The sequence below is a fragment of the Urocitellus parryii genome, chromosome 7 (genome assembly GCF_045843805.1).
Source record: "Urocitellus parryii isolate mUroPar1 chromosome 7, mUroPar1.hap1, whole genome shotgun sequence".
NCBI classification, from domain to species: Eukaryota; Metazoa; Chordata; class Mammalia; order Rodentia; family Sciuridae; genus Urocitellus; species Urocitellus parryii.
Window position 1 is genome coordinate 134,149,548 of NC_135537.1, and position 26,388 is coordinate 134,175,935.

At 47.8% G+C, this 26,388-nt stretch overlaps 1 protein-coding gene and 1 non-coding gene across 2 annotated transcripts in view; one reads left to right on the plus strand and one right to left on the minus strand.

Moving 5' to 3' along the window:
* Spns3 (SPNS lysolipid transporter 3, sphingosine-1-phosphate (putative)) overlaps positions 1-26,388 on the minus strand; it is a 49,656-nt gene that overhangs the window by 17,105 nt on the left and 6,163 nt on the right. Inside the window, exons 3-8 of the mRNA XM_026393977.2 lie at positions 21,849-21,985; positions 21,169-21,320; positions 20,425-20,491; positions 18,968-19,116; positions 18,024-18,176; positions 13,811-14,000 (exon numbers count right to left, since the gene is read on the minus strand). Of these exons, the coding sequence (XP_026249762.2) occupies positions 13,811-14,000; positions 18,024-18,176; positions 18,968-19,116; positions 20,425-20,491; positions 21,169-21,320; positions 21,849-21,985 (848 nt within the window). The remainder of the gene's footprint in view (positions 1-13,810; positions 14,001-18,023; positions 18,177-18,967; positions 19,117-20,424; positions 20,492-21,168; positions 21,321-21,848; positions 21,986-26,388) is intronic.
* Trnav-cac (transfer RNA valine (anticodon CAC)) lies at positions 25,598-25,670 on the plus strand. The gene has a single exon. It is a non-coding gene; the product is annotated as a tRNA-Val (tRNA).

A 26,388-nucleotide genomic window follows, 5' to 3' on the forward strand; every position in this document is an offset into this window, starting at 1 on the left:
ACAGAAGTAGATTAGTGGTTGCCTAGGGCTGGGGTGGGGAGGATAGATTGGGTAGAGATGGGAAGTGACTACTGATGGGGATCAAGTTTCTCTCTGGGGCGATGAAAAAACTGATGTAGTTGGTGCAGTGGCATGCACACACCTGTAGTCCCAGCTACTCAGCCATGTCACAGTCGGGCACGGTGGTGCACACCTGTAATCCCAGTGACTCGGGAGGCTAAGGCAGGAGGATCATGAGTTCAAAGCCAGCCTCAGTAAAAGCGAGGTGCTAAGCAACTCAGTGAGACCCTGTCTCTAAATAAAATACAAAATAGGGCTAGAGATGTGGCTCAGTGGTTGAGGGCCCCTGAATTCAATCCTCAGTACCTCCCCCCGCAAAAAAAAAAAAAAAAAAAAGAGGGGCTCGGGTTGTGGCTCAGTAGTATAGCACTTACCTAGCATGCATGAGGCACTGGGTTTGGCACCACATAAAAATAAAAACAAGTAAAATAAAGGTATTGTGTCCATCTACAACTTAAAAATAAAAGAAAAACCCTGTCTCAAAATGAAATAAAATTGATGTGGTAATGGTTACACAACTCTGTGAATATACTAGCAGCCATTGAACTGTATACTTTAAAAGGATGAATTGTGTGTTATATATGAATTTTATCTTGGTAAATCTGTTTATTTTTTGTTTCCAATATTGAAGATTGAATCCAGGGCCTGATACATGCTAAGCAAGTGCTCTACCACTGAGCCACACCCATAGCCCTTTTTAAAATTTTGAAACAGGGTCTCACTAAATTGCCCAGGCTGGCCTCATACTTGTGATCCTCCTACTTCAGCCTCCCGACTTGCTGGGATTAGATGCTTGGCCTCAAAAAATCTGTTCTTCAAAATGACACTACCATATGACCCAATTTTAGTAAAAGTATTTCTTTTTTTTAAAGAAAGAGTGGGGGGGGAGAGAGAGAGAGAGAGAGAGAATTTTTTAATATTTATTTTTTAGTTCTCGGCGGACACAACATCTTTGTTTGTATGTGGTGCTGAGGATCGAACCCGGGCCGCACGCATGCCAGGCGAGCGTGCTACCGCTTGAGCCACATCCCCAGCCCCTAGTAAAAGTATTTCTAACGAACCACAAACCTGTGTTTTCTATAGAAAGACACATACAGAATGATGGTCTCCTAATGATGGTCTCCTAATGAAATATATACATAGAAGCAAATAGGCCAAGATATTAAACATAGTTAGGTGTAGGAGACAGAAATATGGATAATTGGGGGGAGTTTTCTTTTCCTTTTTTAAATTTTTTAATTTTCCCCAAATAAAAAATATATAATATATAATACACAAATAAACATATATGTGTGTATGTATATATATATATATATATATATATATATATATATAGAGAGAGAGAGAGAGAGAGAGAGAGAGAGAGAATTTTTTAATATTTGTTTTTTAGTTCTCGGCGGATACAACATCCTTGTTTGTATGTGGTGCTGAGGATCGAACCTGGGCCGCACACATGCCAGGCGAGCGCACTACCGCTTGAGCCACATCCCCAGCCCCAAGAGAGAGATAATTTGATACAGTGTGGTAGCCTGAGTTGTTGTCCCAACCCTCGACTTGACTATGATGACACTCTACATTCACATCCTCCACTTGTGAATGCCCAGAGTTTAATCCTCAGGGCTCCTTCTTTTTTTTTTTTTTTTTTTTTTTTTTCTTACTCCCTGGGTAGCTTCATTCAGTCTCCTGGTTTTAAATAGTCTATGTAGACCTCTCTCCTACACATCCAGTTTTTTCTTAATGTCTCCAGTCGGATGTCCTAGGAAGCATCCCAAATTTAATGTGTCTAAAAATGGAATTCTAAATCCACCCCTTCCAAAAAAAAAAAAAAAAAAGCTTTTAAATAACCACCTTGCCTCTCCCATAGTCTCCCCATCTCAGTAAATGGCAACTCCATGTTTCTAGTTGCTCAGGTCAAAAAATATGGAGTCACCCTCCACCCTCCCCTGACTGCACACCTGATGTGTCAGGAAATCTTGTCCATTTCACTTCCAAAATATATCAAAAATCTGACCACTTCTCCATACTTTCTCCACAAGGACCCTGGTCCAAACCATAGCCGTTTCTGGCCTATATTATTAGCAAACCTCCTAACAGGTTTTCCTGCTTCTACATTTATCACTTTTCCTTCTATTCTCCACACAGCAGCCAGAGAGATCCCGTTCAACCACTCGGCCTCTAGTTACAAAATGGTCCCAATTAATCAGATGACTTCACAGTCACACCTGGGTTTGTCCCCTCCCACGGTGAACCTGGGCTGGCCTGCCTACACCTTGCCTTGGTCCATATATAAAGGTGGAAGTGATGCTGTTCCACTCCTGGTCTGGGCCTGAGAGACTGTAGCTTCCACTTTGCCTTCTTACCATGCTGCTCTGAGACGGCCATGTGAGGCAGCCAGTCCAGCCTCACAGAGGAGGAGACACCCCATGGAGAAGAACCAAGGAGCCTCAGCCAACAGCCTGACCTGAGGCCATCAGCCTGGACACTTCAGCCCACACAACCCTGGCCAAGGTGGCCACATGAGAGCAGAACCAGCAGAGGAACTGTCCTGCCAACCACAGAATCAAAGGAAATAATAAGTAGTTGTTTTAAATCACCACATTTTGGGGCGATTTGTTATATAGCAATAGATCCCTGATACAGTCATAAATCAAATCATTTTCACTTCTGTGCTCTGCACCACTAATGATCTCCCATGTCACTCATTTTTTTTTTTTCCTTTGGTACCAGAGATTAAACCCAGAAGCACTTAAGCACTGAGCCACATCCACAGCCCTTTTTATTTTTTATTTTGAGACAGGGTCTTGCTAAGTTGCTTAGGGCCTCACTAAATTGCTGAAGCTGGCTTTGAACTTGCGATCCACCTGCTTCAACCTCCTGAGCCTCTGGGATGACAGGCATGCGCTGCCACACCTGGATTCACTCACATTTGGAGCCATTCAATGTCATTATGCATACAAGGCCCTTCACAATCTGTGCCCTCTCTCCCCCACTACTATCTCCCCTGCCCTCACTGCCTCTCCTCCTTCCTGGCTCAGCCCACCGGCCACACTTCCTCAACCCCACCAGTCATGTTTTTTTTTCTCAAGGTCTTTGCACCTGTTGTTCCCTTTCCATAGAGGGTTCTTCCCCCCTCCAATTCCACATCCTAATGACTCCTTCCTTAACATGCTTCTGGTTGCCACTGAAATGTCAATGTCACAGCGAGCGCTCCCTGACGCCTTGCCCCCATCACTCTTGTCCCCTTTCCCTGCTCTGTTATTCTCCACAGAACCCATCCTCATCCCACATACTATTTACATATCTATTTTATTTTGTGCACATTTTTTAATTATTTTTTTTATTGGTTGTTCACAACATTACAAAGCTCATGACATATCATATTTCATACATTAGATTGAAGTGGGTTATGAACTCCCAATTTTACCCCAAATGCAGATTGCAGAATCACGTCGGTTACACATCCACAATTTTACATAATGCCCAATTAGTAATTGTTGTATTCTGCTACTTTTCCTATCCCCTACTATCCCCCCTCCCCTCCCCTCCCATCTTCTCTCTCTACCCCATCTACTGTAATTCATTTCTCTCCTTGTTAATTTTCCCATTCCCCTCACAACCTCTTATATGTAATATTGTATAGCAATGAGGGTCTCCCTTCATTTCCATGCAATTTCCCTTTTCTCTCCCTTTCCCTCCCATCTCATGTCTCTGTTTAATGTTAATCTTTTCTTCCTGCTCTTCCTCCCTGCTCTGTTCATAGTTGCTCTCATTATATCAAAGAAGACATTTGGTATTTGTTTTTTAGGGATTGACTAGCTTCACTAAGCATAATCTGCTCTAGTGCCATCCATTTCCCTGCAAATTCTATGATTTTGTCATTTTTTATTGCTGCATAGTACTCCATTGTGTATAGATGCCACTTTTTTTTATCCATTCATCTATTGAAGGGCATCTGGGTTGGTTCCACAGTCTAGCTATTGTGAATTCTGCTGCTATGAACATCGATGTGGCAGCATCCCTGTAGCATGCTCTTTTAAGGTCTTCAGGGAATAGTCCGAGAAGGGCAATAGCAGGGTCAAATGGTGGTTCCATTCCCAGCTTTCCCAGGAATCTCCAAACTGCTTTCCAAATTGGCCGCACCAATTTGCAGTCCCACCAGCAATGTACAAGAGTACCCTTTTCTCCACATCCTCGCCAGCACTTGTTGTTGTTTGACTTCATAGTGGCTGCCAATCTTACTGGAGTGAGATGGTATCTTAGGGTGGTTTTGATTTGCATTTCTCTGACTGCTAGAGATGGTGAGCATTTTTTCATGTACTTGTTGATTGATTGTATATCCTCCTCTGAGAAGTGTCTGTTCAGGTCCTTGGCCCATTTGTTGATTGGGTTATTTGCTATCTTATTGTCTAATTTTTTGAGTTCTTTGTATACTCTGGATATTAGGGCTCTATCTGAAGTGTGAGGAGTAAAAATTTGTTCCCAGGATGTAGGCTCCCTATTTACCTCTCTTATTGTTTCTCTTGCTGAGAAAAAACTTTTTAGTTTAAGTAAGTCCCATTTGTTGATTCTTGTTATTAACTCTTGTGCTATGGGTGTCCTATTAAGGAATTTGGAGCCCGACCCCACAATATGTAAATCATAGCCAACTTTTTCTTCTATCAGGCAAAGAGTCTCTGATTTGATATCAAGCTCCTTGATCCATTTTGAGTTAACTTTTGTGCATGGCGAGAGAAAGGGATTCAGTTTCATTTTGTTGCATATGGATTTCCAGTTTTCCCAACACCATTTGTTGAAGATGCTATCCTTCCTCCATTGCATGCTTTTAGCCCCTTTATCAAATATAAGATAGTTGTAACTTTGTGGATTAGTCTCTGTGTCCTCTATTCTATACCATTGGTCCACCCGCCTGTTTTGGTACCATTTTGTGCACATTTTTGTGTGTATTGTTCAGTGCTGTCACCCCAGTGCCTAGAACCGTGCCTAACAGGTGTTTGGACATATTTGACAGAAGAGTGAATGTTGCCAGGCGTGGTGGTGCAAGCCTGTAATCTCAGCAGCTTGAGAGGCTGAGGCAGGAGGATTACAAGTTCAAAGCCAGCCTCAGCAATGGCGAGGTACTAAGAAACTCAGTGAGATTCTGTCTCTAAAGAAAATACAAAATAGGGCTGGGGTGTGGCTCAGTGGTTGAGTGCCCCTGAGTCCAACTCCTGGTACCCCCACCACCAAAAAAAAAAAAAAAAGAGTGAGTGTCGCTGCTCCTCCTGGTAGAGAACTGCTTTCCTATTACCTTGCTCTGCCCCTCGAGGTCTCTGATATGACTATTTCCTCTGCCCAGGAGGCTGAGCCAGGGTTTGAAGGTGAGCTCTTAGCCTCCAGATGACCTGAGGAGTGGCATGAGACTAGAGACCCATACCTGGTGGGTTTCCTGATCACATGACGGATATCTTTCCATGTGAGGTCAGACCTCAACAGGACCTAGAGCACAGGGGGACAAGGTGCCCCTGTGGCACTTGTCAGACTTTATTTTCCATAGATAGCCACTACAATATTTCAAGTTCTGCATGCTTTTTCAGATCACCAATCTTCCCATAAAAATATGGAGTTCAAGCCAGCTAAGACAGGAGGATCACATGTTCAAGGATACCCTCAGCAACTTAGTGAAACCCTGTCTCAAAAAAAAAAAAAAAAAAGAATGGGGAGGTAGCTCAGTGGTAAAGCACCCCTGGGTTCAATACCTAGTACTAAAAAAAAAAATAAAAATAAAATAAAATAAAATAAAGGTGGAGTCTATTTCCATTTCCTTACTCTGTTAACTTAAGCAGAAAGTTGTGACTCAAGCAAAGAATAGAATACAGTAAAAATGTCACTTTCAAGAGTGACTTTCCTGGGTAGGTCATATAAGGCAATATGGATTCACCTGGCTTTCTATCTCAGGATGCTAGTCTTTGGAATCTGGCCACCATGTTGTGAGGAAGCCCAGGCCACATGGAGAGGCCCAGGTTAGGTGTTACAGCCAATAGCTCCAGCAAAGTTCCCAGCAAGTAGCCAGCATCAACTGCCAGACATCCCCAGCCTTTGATGATCCAACCTAGACCCCCAACGTGCCTCACTAAGATCAAGTGGAAAAAAGATGACATCCTCTCCTGCCTCCGGTTGAGCCTTGCCTAAACTAAAATTCTGTGATCAAAACAAATGTTTTGTTGATCTGAGCCATCAAGTTTTCTTACATAACTATAGTCATTAGAACAGGTTTGAAAGTTCATTTATCTCTTCAATGAAACCAAGTAGCTCTCATTTTATGGCTGAGAAAATTGAGGTTCAGCAAGGTCAAGATCTTGCTCTAGGTCACATGGTTAACAAGTGAAGAAGCAGAAATGACATCCGGGTCTTTCGGTCTCCTTATGAATGTTCCCTCCCTGTGCTTCAACTCTGGTCACTCCATCTTAAACACACAGCCCACCAAAAAGGGGACTACCAACCAACATTCAGCCACATCCTCCAGCCACTGGGCCAGCAACAGTGTGGAGCCCCTGCCTTGAGCTTAAGTGCAAACCCCTTCTCCTCTGAAGGGCAACAGCTCTGGGAAGAAGGCCAGGGAGAAAGGGTGTGAGCCAAGACCTGCTGCGCATGTGTCTGGATCCTAATTAACAGCCGGGAAGTCCATTTCCCTTGCCAAGAGGACTGGAAGGATAGAAGAGACGGAACCCTCCACACCTGCAGGTGAACCACAGGGCCTGGGCTCCCCCAGGGAAGGCCCCAGACCAGACTTTATAATGCTCAGAAAACTTCATTTCCATGAAACATGCCCCACAATGTAGCCCCTACTTTAGGAAATTTGGGAGCAGACACTGTGCCAGCAAAAACCCCTCCTTCCCATGCAAGGTAGTTATAGTCACAAAAGTAGCCAGAGAAAAGCTGTATTCAGTTATATACAATCAAGTGATTGTATATCATCCCATGTCATTATCTGCATAATCTGATACACATATATGGGCACACGCATGCCCAGACATGTATACAAAACAGCACATGTAGACACACTCACACACACTGTGTACATACATATGCACAAATTAAGGTAAATACATGTACACACTATATAGTTAGCATAAATATACACATACTTGGCAATATATACACACAAGAGCACACGGGTACCCAGTTCTATCCATGAACTTGAATACATTCACACTTAGATGCATGCACACACTGGCGAACATGCCCACCCTCCCATGCACCTTCCCAAGAAGGTCTTGGAGACTATTTCCCCAGATTGGCTCCTGCAGCAACAGACACAGTGCACAACCTTGGTTCCTACGATCTGAGAGGTTGGATGGATTGGAAGGATAGACAGAAGGAAAGAAGGATAGAGGGAGGGAGATGGATGGGATGGAAGAATGGATGGATGGATGGATGAGTGGATAAATGGATGAACAGAAGAGGCTAGCATGACTCTTCCTATTTTGAAGGCTGACAAAAGCCAAATCCTCAGTCCCTTTTGGACACCCTCTATAATTCTGACTCCGGTAACCCTCCAAAACCTGATGACATTCATCATAATGGCCTGCAACCAATTTCTACCCATTGAAATTTTAGGGATGATGCCATGTCCTATGGACCTCAGCCTCCTCCTGCATCTAACTCATGTGTTGGGGCAGGTACTGGGGATTAAACCCAAGGGTACTCTATGTCTCCAGGCTTCTTTTTTTTTTTTTTTTTTTTTTGAGAAAGGGTCTCACTAACCTGCTGAGGCTGGCCTCAAATTTGTGATCCTCCTCTCTCACTGTTCCAAGTCACTGGGATTATAGGTATGCACCATCATGCCTGGCTATATGTAGCTCTGTACCAACACCTCCAATGGGACGTCAACCTCCAACATAAACTCAGAATATACAAACCAAGCTGTTGATCTTCCCCAAAAACCTGCTGCTCCAACTCACTTTCCTATATCAGATAACAGCCTCTCCCTCCTTCCAGCAGCTCAGAGCAATATTGCAGAACTCACCTGTGACTCTTCTTTCTCTCATTCCCCACATCAAAATCATCAAGAATTAGGGGCTGGGGCTGGGGCTGGGGCTCAGCGGAAGAGCGCTCCCCTAGCCTGGGCGAGGCCCTGGATTCAATACTCAGCACCACATAAAAAAATAAATAAATAAAATAAAGGTATTGTGTCCATCTACAACTAAAAAACAATATTTTTTTAAAAATCGTAAAGAATCGCTTGCCTTGTGGGCTGGGGATGTGGCTCAAGTGGTAGCGCGCTCGCCTAGTGTGCTTGAGGCACTGGGTTCAGTTCTCAGCATCACATAAACGTGAAATAAAGATATTATGTCCACCTAAAAACTAAAGACATAAATATTTTTTTTTAAAAAAGAATTGCTTGCCTTGTATATGCAAGGCCAACAACAACAATAAATAACTATCAGGAAATTCTTTTTTTTTTTTAATGTTTGTATTTATTTATTTATTGGCGGACACAACATCTTTGTTTATATGTGGTGCTGAGGATCGAACCTGGGCCTCACGCATGCTAGGCGAGCGCACTACTGCTTGAGCCACATCCCCAGCCCACTATCAGGAAATTCTGATAGCTCTACTTTAAAACATGCCACCATAACCCAACCCCTCTCACCCTCTCCATGGCTGCCACTCTGGCCCAAGTCCCATCAACTCTTACCTGCAGCACATCAATACCTCCTGACCTCCTCTCTGCTTCTGCCCTCAGCCCTGACCTCAGTCTACTCTCAACACAGTAGTCAGGGTAATTCTATTAAATAGAAGCCAAAGAGCTGGGGATAGAGCTCAGTTGGTAGAGTGCTTGCCTTGCATGCACAAGGCCCTGGGTTCAATCCCTAGCACCACCCAAAAAACAAACAAAACAGAAGCCAATAATAATAATAAAAAAAAAGAACAATTGAAAATTCCTGAAACCAAATGTTGGTTTTTCTAAAAGATTAGCAAAATTGACAAACTATTGTTAAGCTGACACATTAAAGAGAGAGAGAGAGAGAGAGAGAGAAGTCATATTACAAAAAATCAAGAATGAGAGAGGGGGCTCAGTGGAAGAGTGCTTGCCTGGCACGTGTGAAGCAGTGAGTTCAATCCTCAAGCACTGCATAAAAATAAATAAATAAAATAAAGGTATTGTGTCCATTTACAACCAAAAAAAAAAAATTTTAAATGAAAGAAGGGACATAACTGCCGACCTAATAGAAATCAAAAGAATTATAAGGAAATATTATGAACAATTGTGTGCCAAGAAATCAGATTAATCTAGATTAAATATGCAAATTCTTAGAAAGATGCAAATTACTGAGACAGACTCAAGAAGAAATAGAAAATCTGAATTGACCTATAACAAGTAAATATTGAGTTCATAATCAAAAAACTTCCCCCAAACAAAAGCCCAGAACCAGATGGCTTCACTGGTGAATTCTACCAAATGTTTAAAGATGAATTAACACAAATCCTTCATAAACTCTTCCAAAAAACAGAGAAGGAAGGGACACGTGCCAACTCATTCTGAGGCCATTACCCTGATACAAAAATCAGACAAAGAGATAGGAATATAGATGCAAATATATCTCCCAATAGCCCCCTAGCCCTTGTTTAATGTAGATGCAAAAATCTTCAATAAAAGACTAATAATCCAGATTTTAAAAAAAGACTAATAATCACATAAAAACAATTATGTTTTTGTTTCTGGGATTGTGGCTCAGTGGTAGAGCACTCACCTGGCACGTGTGAGACCCTGGGTTCGATCCCATGCACCACATAAAAATAAATAAGCAAAATAAAGATATTGTGTTCATGTATAACTAAAAAAATATTAAAAAAAAAAAAGTACACACCGTAACCAAGGGAAGAATATACCCCACATGGAATGCAAGGTTGGTTAAACATATATCAATCAATGTCCACAGGCCTAACGTGATATGACCCCCATCAGTACTCACCTCCCTCTCTTCCCTCTCTTTCCACACTAACCACAGTTTCCTCCTTGCTGAGCACAGTGGCAGAATGCTTGCCTATCATGTGTAATGACCTGGGTCTGATCTCTAGCACGGCAAAATTAACAATAATAATCACCTTCTCTGCCAAGCATGTTGGTGCATGTCTGTAATCCCAGTGGCTCCGGAGGCTGAGGCAGGAGGATTATGAGTTCAAAGCCAGCCCCAGCAATTTAGCAAGGTCTTAAGCAACTCAGCAAGACCCTATCTCTAAATAAAATATAAAAAGGGTCTAGGGATGTAACTCAGTGGTTAAGTGTCCCTGGGTTCAATCCCTGGTACCATAAATAAATAAATAAATAAATCGATCGATCGATCGATCGATCGCCTTCTCAGTGAGCCCTTTCTGGCCATACTATATAAAATTTTGTTCCTCTCCCCCTAACATTCACACACTCCCTATTCCCTTCTCCACTCTACTTTAAAAAAAAATGTTTATTTATTTGTTTATTTTTACGTGGTGCTGAGGATCGAACCCAGGGCCTCACACCTGTGAGGCAAGCACTCTACCACTGAGCTACAGCCCCAACCCCTCCACTCTACTTGTATCCTATGCATTTATCACCTGCAATATCATAAATTTTACTTACACCTCTTGTTCACCTACTTCCCCCAACTAGAATGTACATTCTGTAAACAAGAGATGTTTTGATCTATTGTATTCACTGCTATATCTGCAGCATTTCAACTAGGAAACCACTGAATCAACCCTCAATAAATGTCTATTGGATAAATAAGTGCATGTAAATAGCGTATCATTCAACCAGCCGTGATTTGCCCCCACCTCCGAGTGCCTGACATTATGCTCTGGGCTGGAGTGCTAAGAAAGAGCAGAACCAGACCTGGACCCTCCTAAAGCTCCCAGGTTGGGGTTGGGAGAAGGTCAGAGCCCAGGAACCGTGACACAAGGAAGATGGTGCTAAGAATAGGGGAAGGGTCAGGCAGGGCTCGGGGAAGGCTCCATGAGAGACAGTGCTAAACCCTCACAGGCCCAGGGCCATCTGGGCTTATGAAGAGGGGACTGGACTGGGGAACAATGGAAGGAGGAAGCATGAAGCATGTCCTAGGAATCAGGAGGCAGGACTGCCACAGAGGGAGAAGGCCAGTAAGGTTGTCAAGATAGTTCATGAGGGACTTTGAAGGAGCTGGGCCTAATTTCAGAGGCACTAGGGAGCCATACAAGGCTTGGGGGCAGGGAAGGTCCATGGTTGTTAGAAAGCTCATCCTGGCCCTGTGGGAAGAACAGATGGTGGTGGGTGAGCAGGAAGGAAAAGAAACCAACAAGGTAGTTCCCGGGCAGTCCTGGAGAAAGATCACAAGGCATGAGCCCAGGAAGGGTGCAGGGGGTGGGCAGGAGACAGTGGAACTGGCAGATGTTAAGGGCTTTATGAATGATAGCTGGTCGGGGGAGGAGCCGGAGCCTGAATCTCAAATCAGAAGATCTAGCTGGACAGCAAAGACACAGACAGAGCCACAGGGCAATGGAGCCTGGAGTCCTGGCCACGGGGCCTCAGTGGCACTGGGTATCCTGCAGATTGAGCAGCTTCCTGGTGCTAGAGGATGGGCACCTTCTGGCCCTATCACCTTTCTGACCCTCAGCCCCTCACCCCTGGGCAGGGCTGGAGAAGAGTTTGTCCAGCTGGCTCCATCGGCCAAGACTCAATGTCATTTCTAGATGAGCCATCCAGCTCTGGACATGTGCCAGGCTACAGGGTGGGGGACAGCTGTGTCCCCAATACACAGCCAAGGAGCAAATTCTCAGAGCCAACCAAGACAGTGGCAGAAGCAGAGCTGGCAGGGGGTCCGTAGCTCCAGCTGGCTGATCAGGGACAGGCCTTTGACGGGCCCTCCATCTGCCTGGGCCTCAGTCTGTGAGGTCAGACCCCCTCTGCTCCCACCAGTCAAAACTGATGGTGCCGGGGGCTCTTTCCCTCCCCACCCCAGTCAATAAGCATGAAGGCATTTATTAGTGCCCACTATACCAGGCTCAGTTTCTTTCCCTGACTCTCCACGGCTGCTCCTGGCCACAGGGTACAGCTGGAAAGGCCACACTTGCACCAAGGAATTGGGCGATGCCAAAGTCAATGCCAAAGGCTCCCCCCCCCCCCCACACACACACACACACAAACAAGAAAGAAAAATGTGTCCCCAAGCCCATTGTCTGGGCATATGCCACACAGAGGGCCCTGACAGCAAATGATCAGTAATCCTTGGCCATTTCTGCTCCTCCTTCCTTGCCTACTCAGCCCTGGAGGGGCTGAATCATGGGGATGAGGGACAGAAGATAGAACAAGGAACAAGACAGAAGACTGCAGCTCCCCCTCTACCCGGTATAATTTTCGGGGGCTGGACAGCATTGTATTTGGAAGTAGAGCCCAAGTTGTGGTTTAAATGGAACCAGCCCATGACTGACTAGAAATACGAGGAGACCTTGTCACAGATGAGAGATTCACCCAAGGTGGTGAGAAATCACTAACGCCATTGTTAACTCACTATCCGAGTCCAGCGTATTCAATGAACTTGGTGCACAAGTGCAAGGGCTCAGTGTCTAGCTGCCTGCCCCAGGTGCATGATCTGACATTGACAGGGAATGTGACTATGGGTCCTTGACCAGACCCCCCCCGGCCCCTCCCTCTTAAGTGATGCTCCTAGGGCCTGAGAACTCTGATCAAAGATCCATGTGCTCCCCTGCCCTCCCCAACCTGCTGTCCTGCCTCACCTTAGGGATGTCACTGCCCAGCAGCTCGGGGGCCAGCCTGCCTCATCTCCTGTGATCTTCTCTGCCCTCTCACCACCAGAACAGCCCCACTCAGAAATCTTAATTTTAGGATCCCACTCTGAGCCAAAACTTCTCTTTTCCTGGACCCTCTGTACTAAAAGGAACAGAGATAAATGAACATTTCCATAGTGAGCTCCTGTGATACACATAATGAGCTCCCTGTCTGGGCTGGGGACCCCTGGGCCCATAGACAGAACCCAGGGCTGTGGAACTGGGGGAGAGGAAGAAAGCCTGGTGGCAGCTGAACTGGTGCCATCTTCCCACAATCAGTGGTCCCTTCTTATAACAGGCAAGGCTAGGGCTGCAGGGAGCCAGGGACCCTGATGCACACAGAAATCCCGGGGATCTGGTCCCTGCCCTTTGGGCTCCCTGTCTGTGGATACAGCCCCACACAACTGAGTCCCAGATGGAACTCAAACACAGGCTAAGCCCAAGCAAGAACCATGAATTCCGATGTGAGGGTAGGACAGACGGAGGAGGCTTTTGGAGAAAGTGACCTTTAAGTTGGCTCATGCAGAAAAAAAGGATTTGGGGATACGCTGAAGAGGGAATAGTGCCTTTAGTGAGAGGAATAAACACAAGATGATTCGGGACTTGGAAAACCTGCTGTCATCATGATCCTCAACCTTCAAGTAGGTCCACAATGGTGGTGACCCTTTCCTCATCTGTAACCTGAAGAGAATCACCCTCTATCTCCCTGGGCTCACAACATGCCCCGGGAACAGATGTGTCCCACTCTCTCAAATCAAATCATCCAACAGAAACTCACAACCCCAGAGCCCACTAGCCTTCAGTTCAAACGCCAGTTCTGCCCCTTCCTAGCTGGGCAACTCATGGTAAGCCTCCGTTTACTCATCTGTAAAATAGGGATAACAGGACCTACCTGGAAAGAGAAAGATTTGGCAGTGGGCCCCCGCGTCCACAGGGGCTCCCCACCCACCTCCCAGGGACCCTCACTTACATAGGAGGCCAGGAGGGTGGTTGGGGCCAGGACAAGAGCCAGGTAGAGGCAAGGGGCTGTGGCAAGCAGACTGGAGGCACAGATGAGGGGTTCGGCCCTTGGATTGACTTTCTTGTACCTCCTCGCAGCCTCTGCCCCCAGGATGACACCAATAATACCAGTCACAACAGTCAGTGTTCCAAAGATCAGGCTGACAGGAAAGAGCAGAAAGGGCTGAGTTAGCACTTCATCCTGCCTTATGCCCCAGTCTAGCTGCCTGGCCCAGACGCATGACCCGGCACCAACAGGGAATGGGGGCTATGAGTCCTTGACCAGATCTCCCCCTTACCCTCTTTCCTAAATGATGCTCCTAAGGCTTCAGAACCTAGATCAAAGATCCATGTACTCCCCTGCCCTCCCCCACCTGCTGTCCTGTCTCCCCCTGGGGATGCCACTGGCCATTCAGATGATCTGCCCAATACTCCAGCACCTTAGATCCCAGTGTGCTTCATGTCCAGCGAGCTTCTCTACCCTCTGACCACCCAAAAAAGGCCCCACTCAGAAATCTTAATTCTGTAGTCTCGCTGTAGCCCAAACCTTTCTCTGGCCCCAGTGTTAGAGGAATGGCGATAAGTGTATGTTCTGTACCGAGCTCCTATGGTACATCCAGCCCTTGTGGACATACACACATTCCCTCCTTTTTTTTTTTTTAAAGAGAGAGTGACAGAGGAGAGAGAGAGAGAATTTTTAATATTTATTTTTTAGTTCTCGGCGGACACAACATCTTTGTTGGTATGTGGTGCTGAGGATCGAACCCGGGCCGCACACATGCCAGGCGAGCACGCTACCGCTTGAGCCACATCCCCAGCCCCACATTCCCTCCTTGATGGCACCCTCCCACTCACCGTCTGAACACCCCTCAAGCAGCCCCTTCTGACCACATTGTCTTTCCCTCCTACTCCTAGACCCACGTCCACTCCAGTTGCCCCCCAACCCCCGTACATCCCAACTATGGAGACCTGCCCCTTCACAGTAATGCCCATACAGACCCTCAGAGGGTGCTTCCTAAAACACAGATTGACTGTACTCTGCCTACCTCCGGCTAGAAATTCCCCACCTACAAGACTCGGTCCCAACTCCATGCGGCATATGCTGTCCTTCCTGGTCTGACTCCAGCCCACTTGGACCAAAGGTGCAATTCTGTTTATCCCTCTTCCTCCAAACTGGTTGCCATCTGCACCCCACTCCGCACCTGGTACTTTCATTCCTTCATCTAGAACACCCTTCACTAGAGTGAACTCCTCTTCAGCCTTCAAGATCCATCACAAATGCCCCCTCTTTGGGGATGCCTTTCCCTGTTCCCTTGCTGATTCCTTCACCATCAGTTCCCATCACACTTTCACTTTCTGTATCTCTGTTACCAAGATCTTTTCCAGGAATTCCTCGCCTGTGAATTCCCGGAGAAGAGCGACAAGGTTTGGTTTACTTCCTTGACTCCATGCTGGAAGCACAAAGACTAGAAGACAAGAAACATCCATTGAGCAAAGGAACTCACTGATTTCCTGCCAGGATTCTAAGGAGAACAATGAAGAAGGCAGGGCTGAGAAAGGTCAAGGCCAAGATTACCCAGCTAATAAACAGCAGAGCCAGGAATTGAGTATCCATCTTCACCCCCCTGCTTCAGTCAAACCACCTTTTTCTATTCTTTTTTTTTTTTTTTTGTACCAGAAAATTAAACCCAGGGATGCTAGAGAGCCACATCTCCAGTCCTTTTAATTTTGTTTTGTTTTTGGTGCTGGGGATCGAACCCAGGGCCTTGTGCATGCAAGGCAAGCACTCTACCAACTGAGCTATATCCCCAGCCCCTCCAGCCCTTTTTTGTATTTTACTTAGAGACAGGGTCTCACTGAGTTGCTTAGGTCCTCACTAAGTTGCTGAGGCTGGTTTTGAACTTGCAATTCTCCTGCCTCAGCCTCCTGAGCTGCTGGGGTTATAGGCATACCACCACCATGCCTGTCAAGACACTTTTTAAAGGAACTCAAAGTCATAGCTGAGCAAGACATGGGGTTACACACCTATCATTCCCTGCTACTTGGGCGGCTGAGGCAGGAGGATTGCAAGTTCAAGACCAGTCTCAGCAAATGTGCAAGATCCCGCTTCAAAATAAAAAGATCGGGGATGTAGCTCAGTGGTAGAGCACCCCTAGGTTCAATCCCCAGTATGCCTCCAACGCCCAAAAAAGGCACAGCTGAGACTGTGAGCAGCATGAACTCTTGGAAACCCAAATCTAGCCAGGATCTTTCTAGCCCCTTGAGGTTCTCTGCTGTCCTCTTATGCAAGTCTCTGGCCAGCACCAATGGCCCTAGGGGACTGGCCCCTGCTGACCTGTGTAGCTTCCCTTCTCATCTCCCTCCCTCACATTGCACAAATGACTGAGAATTCTCTAAACTCACTCTATTCTTCCTGGCTTCCCTGCCTTGGCCCACACTGTTCCCTTGGGCCTAGAGCTCCATTGTCCCTACCTCCCTTTCTCTGCCTGGCCACATCTCTTTCCCACATCCAAACAATTCCAGAATTGTGTGGGATGGCCAAGGGCCCTGTTATTACTCCAGATCTGCCACCAGGATGCAAGAATGTGATCTGTGTATGAGGACCACAAAAGTACCTCCCCCCTACACATATTCTGTGAAATGCCCCTCCACAGGCTGAGGATTATCCCCATCCCCTCTGGGTATGGGAGACAGTATGGCGCCCATAGAGGGCAGGAACTTGCCTGAGGTCACACAGCCTCTCAAGGCAGAGCCAGTGTCCCCCAACCTTCTGCCTGCTGGATAGAGGCATGTGTGTTCCTGGAACAGCTTAAAGATCTTCGCCAAAACTTCCCAGGCTCGGAAGCTTAGCAGAGCTCTGGCTCAGCCAAGTCAAGTGACCCCCAAATCCCGGATGAATGTCACCCACGTCTTGAGTCCTGCTCTGAGCCGGCCTCTGCGGGTTCCCAATACCTCTGAGAAACTTGGGACTGATTATTCAAACAGGCAGTGTGGCCAGGGCCCTCCATCAGCCCTTGAGCAAGAGAAGCAACCAAAGCACATGCCCCAGCCACCAAGCCCTGCCACACACACAAGACCTTCCCAGGATCATAGATTCTCAGAGCCAAGTTCTATGCAGCCCTGGTAAGCAGCTGTCCAAGTTCCACTTACACACCGCCCCCAGGGATTGGAAACTCACTGCCTCCCCCTGCAGCCCCTGCCATTGGACCACTTCTGCTCTGAATGTTGGAAGTTCTCCCTGTGGCAAGCCAGAATCTTGCATCCTGAAGCTTCCTGCACCAAAGAAAGTACATTAACGTCTGAGGTCTGTATAGACCCCAGCACAGGGACCTTCTGCCCACTCTAGTAGTCTGAAATGATAGCCTCCCAAAACGTCCTAATTTCCAGAATATTCTATGGAAAAGTACATTTGGCAGAGGCTGGAGCTCCAAGGAAGGGCACAGAGCCATGAGGAATTCTAAGCAATGAGTGGGGCAGGATCCAAGAGAAAACAGGACCACAAGGAGACAGAAAAGCATCAGCCAGAGAAGAGGAGGAGGAGGTAAGACTGAGGGTGTCAAGGAGGAGGAATCCTTGGAGAATGGGCTCAGAGGTGGTGGGGACAGGAGAGGAGCCCAGCAGAGTAGGAGGGATGGCCAGGCAGGAAGGTGAGAGGGTATCTCCTGAGGACAGAGTATGGCCCCTCCCACTCTCCCAACAGCTTTCCCAGGGGTTTGGGTGTCACAAATGAGCCAGAGAATGAACAAAGGCACAGGTGAAATCCCTAAGTCAGAATCGTAATGAGGCCTGCTACTGCCTCGATTTGCAATCCATCTAATGGGGTGACCTCAGAGAAAATCCTTGAGGCCCCTCGGGAGGGTGGTTGCCCAAGACTCCCCACAAAAGCCTCATCCCCCTCCCTGCAGGTGCCTTCAGGAGTCCCACAGCAGCCCCTAGAGGAGGAAGACCGGGATTTCAGCCCAGAAAGGACCAGGGAGCTGCCTAGGACACACAGGGTGGCACAGCTGATCCCACAGAGTGAGACCCAAACCTCCCGCCTGCCCAGCTGGTCCCCAAGCCCTCCCCTCTTCACCTTGTGCCCAGAAAGACCGAGTCTGGGGGCTCACACCCTCCTGAGAACCTCCCCAACAAGATTGTCCTGAGTTGGGCCGAGTGTCCCAGCCCCCCCCCCAGAGGCCCCTCACCTGTCCTGGCTGCTTCCTGGTTCCTGGAAATCAGGAACCTGCCACCCGTGGATCACACGGGCCTCAAACAGAAACTTGGGGGCCCAGAAGCCCAGGGCTCCAGTCACAAAAGCCATGGATGTCACTCCGAGGGTCGACCACACAAAACTCCAGCTGCAAGAGAAGTAACCTGACTGATGTTGGGAGAGGGCTGGGGCCAAAAGGGCCTCTCCACTCCACCACCCCCCACCCCAGCCCAGGTATGCAGGCCCTGGCTTCCAGATTCTTCCCAGAAGCCCTCTGTGCCTCCCCAACATTCCTGAGCCTCCCTGCTCAGCCCCCTCCACACCCTTGGCTCATGCCGTTTCTTCCCCTCCTCTGCAGATCACAACTCCCTCCGGAGAGGCCCCAGCCCCACATCACATTCTCCAGGACAGCTGCCCCCGCCTGCCCCCTTTCTCCTTGGAGTCCCCTCAACGGGTCTCATGGCTCTAGAATGAAGAGAGTTGACGTGACAGTGGATCGTGAGGCCCGCCACTGCAGTGGGCTCTCCTTTGCCTCCCCCAAGGTGCCTGGGAGAGAGGAAGATGTGTCCCCATGCATCTGGGAGAGATGAGCAATGAGCTCCCAGCAGCCCCGAGGAGCAGGCAGGCCTGGAGAAAGAGATCCATTGAATCAACTAGGAAAGTGAGGCTCCGAGTCTCAGGCTCACTCGGGGTGGGGGGGGGCAACAGAGGCCAGGCTGGACCTGGGGCCACCTGTCCACCGTCCAGCCCCATTTTAGCATGGGGAGGCCATGAGGGCTGAGTCCCGAGTGATGAAGGGGCATCTCAGTAGGTAAGTGGAGCTCAGAGGAGGAGGAGGCTTTGGACATTGAGACAACCAGGAGGGCCAAAGGGAGAGAGGGAGGCTGGAGCAGACTGACAGGGTTTTTGTGGCTTGCAGCAGGCAACAGGGACACTCACTTTCTTCCCAGGTATCTGACGTCCTCACACCAGCTGCTCCTCAGGGTCCCCACAGCCTTCTCCCCCTGCTTCTCAGCTGCTCCTCGAGGAGGGTCTGGAACCAGCAGGATAAGCAGGATCAAGGCGACAGCCTCCAGGCAGGGCATGATCTGGGGACAGGGGGTGTCCAGGAAGCTCAGAGCTACATACTACCATGGCCCAGGAGACCTGAGGAGGGCCAGCCACTGTGCCTGAACTCTGGGGACCAGATCCTGGGTCCTAGGTCCTGGTTATACACAAAGCTGGACATACCACACTGTTCCTTACCCCTTACCTCCAAGGATATAGCTTCTCTGGGGAATAGGGTCCCCTTAGGACCTGATTAATATCTATCTGTTCAGTGCAGATGCTACTTTACTTGGGGTCAGTGGGTCTGGGATGGTTGAAAATGGGAGCTCTGAGGCCGGGCACAGTGGCACACACCTGTAATGCCAGCTGGTTGGGAGGCCGAGGCAGGAGGATCGCAAGTTGGAGGTCAGCCTCAGTAATTTAGTGAGACTGTCTCAAAAAAAAGTTTTTAAAAGGGCTGGGGATTCAGCTCAGTGGTAGAAAACTTGCCTAGCATGTGCAAGGTCCTGGGTTTAAACCCTAGAATTGCAAAACAAAGAAGGAAGGGAGGGAAGAAAGAAGAAAGGGAAGGAGGGAAGAAGGAAGGGAGAAAGGAGGGAGGAAGGAAAGAAATGGGAGTCCTGACCCACTGAGTACTTGCTTCCTCAAGGACCTTCCTGCCCACACAGGTATCTCTCTACCTGACTCAGACCATGAGGAGATTCTTATTCAAGCCAAGTCAGACCAGCTTCCTTGAAGCCCACCCATCCCGGCTGCCTTCCATGGCGTCACATGCCAACTCAGCAGAGCCCTTCATGCAGAACCAAGCCCCCAGCTCCTTCCACCACCGAGTTCCTGCCCCTTCGGACAGATCCACATCCTTGTCCAAGACGGAGCCTGGCTGCAACCCAACAGGGCCTATCAGGCATGTTCTCAGATACTGTGCCTCCACGACCTGAGCAACCCCAGCTGCCAGTCATTGAGGGCCTACTATGTGCCTGGCCCTGAACTCGCCAAGAAACTTTTCAATCCTTGTCCCAAAATAATCCTCAAGATTCTCCAGGTAGTATTCCCTCCCCCCCCCGCCCCGCCGCTACTTTTCAGATAGGCAAACAGGGGCTTCAAAGAGAGTGGCAACTTGCCTGAGGTCACACACAGCAAGTAAACTGAGCAGCTGGGACTTGAACCCAAGGTTATGACTTCCCCAGCCCACATTCCACATGAGGCCCCAAGCATCCAAAGCTGCCGACGTCTGACACCCCCCCCCCATGGCGCCGGGTACTGTGCCAAGTGGCTAAGGCCATGGAAGGCTGGAAAGTCCCTGCCCACCCAGGGGGAAAGTAGAGGGAAGGAAAGGAAACCGGACTCACTCGAAGGGCCCAGCGCCAGTTGCCTGTTAGCTCCGCCACAGCCGACCCCAGCACGTAGCCCAGACCACTGCAACGGAGGGGGCAGGGGAGATGGGAAGTGAGGTAGGGGGCAGGTTCCAAGGCCAGCCTGAACCAGGGTGACCCCCACTGGCAGGTTCTAAGCCCTTTCCCCGAAAAACGTGAGCCACGTGAGGCCCAGATGTCCACTGCCCTTGCTCAGGTCACCAGTGACCTCTGGCTCCTGGCCCACCCCCTAGTGCCACTCTCTCCCCATATGAGGACACACATATCCCACCCCCAAGCCTCATGCCCAAGGCTCAGCTCTGCTTGAGTCAGGCAAGTTCAGGAAACCTGGGTCACAGCTCAGGGGCCTGACAGCAAATTCCACTCTTCCCCCCCCACCCGAGGATGGGGACAGGGTGTGGCCCAAACACACTTCCTCACCTCTCTGTCCAAGGCCAGCCCCTCTCTGAGCAGCCATAGGGCTTTTCCTAATCATGCTAACCCACAGGGTATGTCCTTATCATCTCCAGTCCTTCCCACAGCCCCATCAATTGGTGTTACTGCCCCCTTAGAGATGAGAAAACTGAGACTCAGAGAAGTGAAGTGACATGGTGAGGAATGGGCAGCCCTGGGATTCCAATCCCAGTCCTCCTGGTTTGGCCTCTCCTATCTCCAGCCCAGCCCCTGTTCTGCTCCCTCGGGCCTCAGGTTACCTCCTGAGGATACAGGGGTGATACCAACCTCCCCACAGGGATGAAGATGTAGAAGATGGCCAGCACATGGGTCCTCTGGTCCTTCACGAAGAGGTCACCCAAGACTGTGGGTGCGATGGTGGAGTAGCTGGCTGTGCCTGTGCCCACGACTCCTCGGGACAGGAAGAAGAGCCAGGAATACTGGGCGAGTCAGGCACAGGACCAAGGTGAGTTCCAGAAACCGTCCACGGGGTAAGGGACCTCATGACATAGGTCCAAAGGGAAAGGGTACCAGGGCGACAGAAACCTCACTTTCCGCAGCCCTTCCCTGCACCCTCAAGTTCCCAAAATAACACATGTGCCCCCTGCTGGTACGTACAGCCACCACCTGCCCCACATCCAGGGGAGCCCTTCTCCTGGGTCTCTTTGCTAACCAGGTCATTTCCCCAAGGCAGTAGCTGTTACCCCCACCCCCACCTCCAGCAGAGCTGGGCGGAAGTGAAGCAGAGGGTGACAGAGGAAGGTGCAAACCAGGAAGCCTCCTGTTAGGAAAGTCTACCCAGCTGTGCCCCACCTCCTCTCCCAGCCCTGCCACTACAGTCCCTGAGTCAGACAGGACCAGGGACAGAATGACTTGTCCCACCCTCCCCCTTCCACTGATGGGGCTGTATCAGGAAGCAGAGGGGGAAGGACGGTCTCAAGAGCCTGGGCAGGGGTGTGGGCACCTACCTTAGGAGAGATGAAGGAGCTGGAGAGGCCAGCCCCTGACCACAGCAGAATCCCGAAGCTCAGCGTGGCCTTGCGGCTGTGGCGGTCACCCAGGTAGCCAAACACGGGTGCAGAAAGCAGCAGGCAGCCTATGAAGACTGGAGGAGACATACAAGGGACAGCTTGGATCCCTGCCCCACGACGGCGGGTGGGCAGGCGGCCCACAAGCTGGCATCTTGGCAGGGGGCCCGGGGCATGAAAAGAAAAAGATAAGGTGAATCTTACAATCCCAATCTAACAGGCAACCCATCATCCAGAGCGTGTGGCACCAGACCTGAGCCAAATCTCAGTTCTGCCACTTGCTGGCCTTGAGGCCTCTCTGGGCATCACCACAACCTTGCAGAAACAGACACAGCCCTCCCAGGGGAGAGGAGAAGTGAATGTGGAACCCCCCCCCCAAAGTGGAATGGATGCTAGTTTCCCGTATTTACAAGAACATGTGACCTCTATCAGTATTGGGACTGATCTGATTTGTCACTTGTACACCTGCTGCTAGCAGGAGGAAAGTGAGGTCAGCCTGGGCCCTGTTTCAATCAGCAGATAAGGACGGCTTTGAATGAGCACACTGACTATAAACCAGAGGCTGAGAAAGAAAGAGTGTGCTTTCCTAAGTAGGTACAATATTCCCCAGACACTGACAATTGTGTCTTTGTGTGTGCTTGTGTGTGTGTGTGTGTGTGTGTGTGTGTGTGTGTGTGTGTGTGAGAGTGAGAGAGAGAGAGAGAGAGAGAGAGAGAGAGACCACCCTACCCAGGCTTTTTTAGATTGTTTTATTTTGAGACAGGGTGTCACTAAGTCACTGAAGTTGACTTTGAACTTGTGATCCTCCTTCCTCAGTCCCCTGAATTACAGGTGTGTGCCACCTGTATCATTAATGAATGTGTTTGCTCTTCTGGGAGGACAAGGAAACTGCCCTGATTTTGCTTGGCTGTGTACCACATGGCTAAGTGAACACATGCTTCTGTATCTTAAATAAAATCGCCTTCACCTTTGGAAGATGGTGAATCCCTGCCTCCAAGCTGGAAGAGCTGGCAAGTAGACAAAAGGAGGTGTGGACACTCTCCTTCACTCAGTCTCAACATTCAAGAGCCTTAGGCTTTGGAGGGCAGTGCCCAGCACTTAGGTCTGTATTCCCTGAACACAGATGATTGACCTTTCCTTTGCCCAATGAATATTCAGATTCTTCCCAGCTCATGTTCCAGCCCCTCCCATTCTCCCCTGACCCGCTCTAGTATTGGGTTAAGCCGCATGCAATTGTGGAATTTAGGCCAGTTTTGACCTACAAAACTGGCAATTTAATATGGTTCAACCTAATACTCCACAGAGAGTGATCTTTGGTGTCAAAGGCATTTAATATTTTAATACTACTGCCAAACTAGGGCTCTGAAAAGTCTATATCAATTTACACTAACATAGAAGTATAGCCAGCAGCCTTGCTGATACTTGATATGACGGATCATTTTATATTTGTACATCTAATGTAAAACAAATGGTATCTCCCTGATTTTCTAATCTGCATTGTCCTTACCTCCTGGTAAGGTCAAGCAATGAATGGTTCCTATGTTTACATCCTCTGCCATTTTCCTATTGAGCTGTTGTTTGTATTTAACATAATTTGGGAATAATTTTCCCCGGTCATTTATATTAGGTTTTAAGGATTTAAAATGCAAGCTCTAGGCTGGGATGGTGACCATTACCTGTAGTCCCAGCTACTCAAGAGGCTGAGGTGGGAGAACCACTTGAGCCCACCAGTTCGATACCAGCCTGGGCAAAATAATGTTACCCCAAGACCCCATCTCAAAAAAAAAAAAATTAGCCAGGCATGGTAGCACATGTCTATAATCCCAGCTAATCAGGAGGCTGAGGCAGAAGGATCTCAAGTTTGAGGCTAGCTTCTACAAGTAAGCAAGGCCTTCTGAAACTTAGCCAGGCAGGCCCTATCTCAAAACTAGGGATGTGGTTTAGTGGTTCAGCACACTGGATTCAATCAACTGTACCAGAATAAACAAATAAATGATAAGTAAATAAAAACAAGTTCTAGAACTAGATCATTTGAGTCCAAATACTGGTCCACCACTGTCTAGCTATTCAAATCTTGGTCAGATCCCTTATCTTTCCCTGTTCCCCTTTCATCAACCGCTCTACAGTAGTAGTACTTCCTCTATAAGGTTATTGAAAGGATTAAATAAATAAAGCACATTAAAAAAAATACCTGAATGGCTTTATGTAAATGCTCAATAAGTGTTAACTATAATTATTGCTAATTGCATAGTTTCATTTGCTATCACATGGAAGTCTTTAGCTAGGATAGAGACAAATTTATCAGTCTTCCTCTGGTGGGGGAAGGTTGTTCCTTGTCTCGTTTATGCATCTCTTCTTTACCAGAAGTTGATCGAAATATCTCACCAAATCTTTTAGTGCTTTCATGGGGTTTGGGGCAGGGATCATTTGCAGGACATAAATGTCTTCAATCTGCAGGTACTCTGAATGTCTGCAAGTACTTTTCCCAAGGACAAGACTGGTCCTCATTCCTGGCATCTCCAAATTCAAATCATTCCTGTTCTAAGGTGGGAGGAATTAATGATGGAGTCTAGAATCATATTCCCTGGATTGAATCCCAGCTTTGGCAAGACCCATAGCCTCTCTAAGCCTCAGTTTCATCATCTGTTTAACAGGCATAATAAAAACAATACCGTCCCGTGGTATTGTTGTCAAGGTTAAATGAGTTTGTATTTAAAAGACTTGGTGGAGCTGGGCTATAACTCAGTAGAGAAAGCTTATTTAGCATGCGCAAGGCTCTGGGTTTAACACCTAGCACTAAAAGAATATAAAACATTTGTAATAGTACCTGGCATGTGGTAAGGGCCAAGTTCCTGTTAGTTGGGTTGTTTGTTTGTTTGTTTGTTTGTTTTTTGGTCTGGATTGAACCCAGGGGCACTTTACCACTGAGCTACATCCCCAATCCTTTTTGTTTTTTGAGATAAGTTCTCACTAAGTTGCTTAGAGCCTTGCTAAATTGCTGAAGCTGACCTCGAATTTGCCATCCTCCTGCCTCAGCCTCCTGAGTTGCTGGGATTATAGGCGTGTGCCAGGCACCCAGCTCAGGGTTAGTTTTAAATATTATGAATGAACTATATCCAGTAGCTTCTCTGTCCCAAGGGAGGTGGAGGGGACCTGACCACTGCCTCCCCCACCTCCCTCTCCACTCATAGCTCCATCAAGCTCTCTCTTAGCCATCTGTCTGTACTTCTCTGCAGTTGGAGACAGACAGCAAGGCAGGTTTTAGAGACATTGCTGGTGACCTAGAGAAGTAAAGAGACTTACCTGAGACCACCAAAAACCCAGCCTGAACATCAGAACTCCAAGCCCACTGCCCTTTCCACACACCTATTTGGGCTGCTTCTGCAAAGAGGGTCTTTTCCTTCAACCATTCACCCACATACACACACCTCCCTCCACGGCACCTCCCCTATCGGAGACCTTGTAGTAATAATCCTGATCCCCACAGTAAGAATCAGAGAAGGGGGCTGGGATTGTGGCTCAGCAGTAGAGCGCTCACCTCTCACTTGCGAGGCCCTGGGTTCGATCCTCAGCACCACATAAAAATAAATAAATAAAATAAAGGTTAAAAAAAAAAAAAGAATCAGAGAAGGGAAATGTTGATTCAACAGCCATTATCTGTTGAATCAAAAAGGTTGTGGGTTGGGGCTGGGGATATAGCTTAGTTGGTAGAGTGCTTGCCTCACATGCACAAGGCCCTGGGTTCAATTCCCAGCACCACCAGAAGAAAAAAAAAAAAAAAAGTTTGTGAGTGTCAAGCCAAGAAGGTCTCACTTTGCTAAGATATAACTAGAAGGTCAGCATCCGCTGCCCACCTCTCATCCCCAAGAGTTAGGGACAATTGGTAGAGATCCCTAATCTTCAGTGTGGCCTCGAATAACTCTGAAAGAAGCTTATAGAACAATGTATTCTCACACATTTTTCAGCTGGCATTTCAAACATTTCTAAAAATATTGTTTTCATTGTCCATATACCTTTATTTTATTTATTTACTTATATGAAGTGCTGAGAATCGAACCCAGTACCTCATACATGCTAGGCAAGCGCTATACCACTAAGCTACAACACCAGTCCCCATTTCAAAATTTTTATCATAAGTTTTATCATTAGTTGCAGAGGATGTGATTTCTAGAATTCCTGTGTACAGTTGACCCTCTGTATCCACAAGTCCCATAATCTTAGATTAAAAAAAAAAAAACAGGGGTCAAAAATGTTTGAAAAAATTAATTGCATCTGCACTAAACACATACAGACTTTTTCTCCTCAGTATTCCCTAAATAATGAAATATAACAATTATTTACTTAGCATTTACATTGTGTTCGGTATGATAAGTAATCTAGAGATGATTTAAAGCATATGGGAGGATGCACATAGGTTCTCTGCAAATATTACACCATTTTATATAAGAGACTTGAGCATCTATGGATTTGGATATCCACG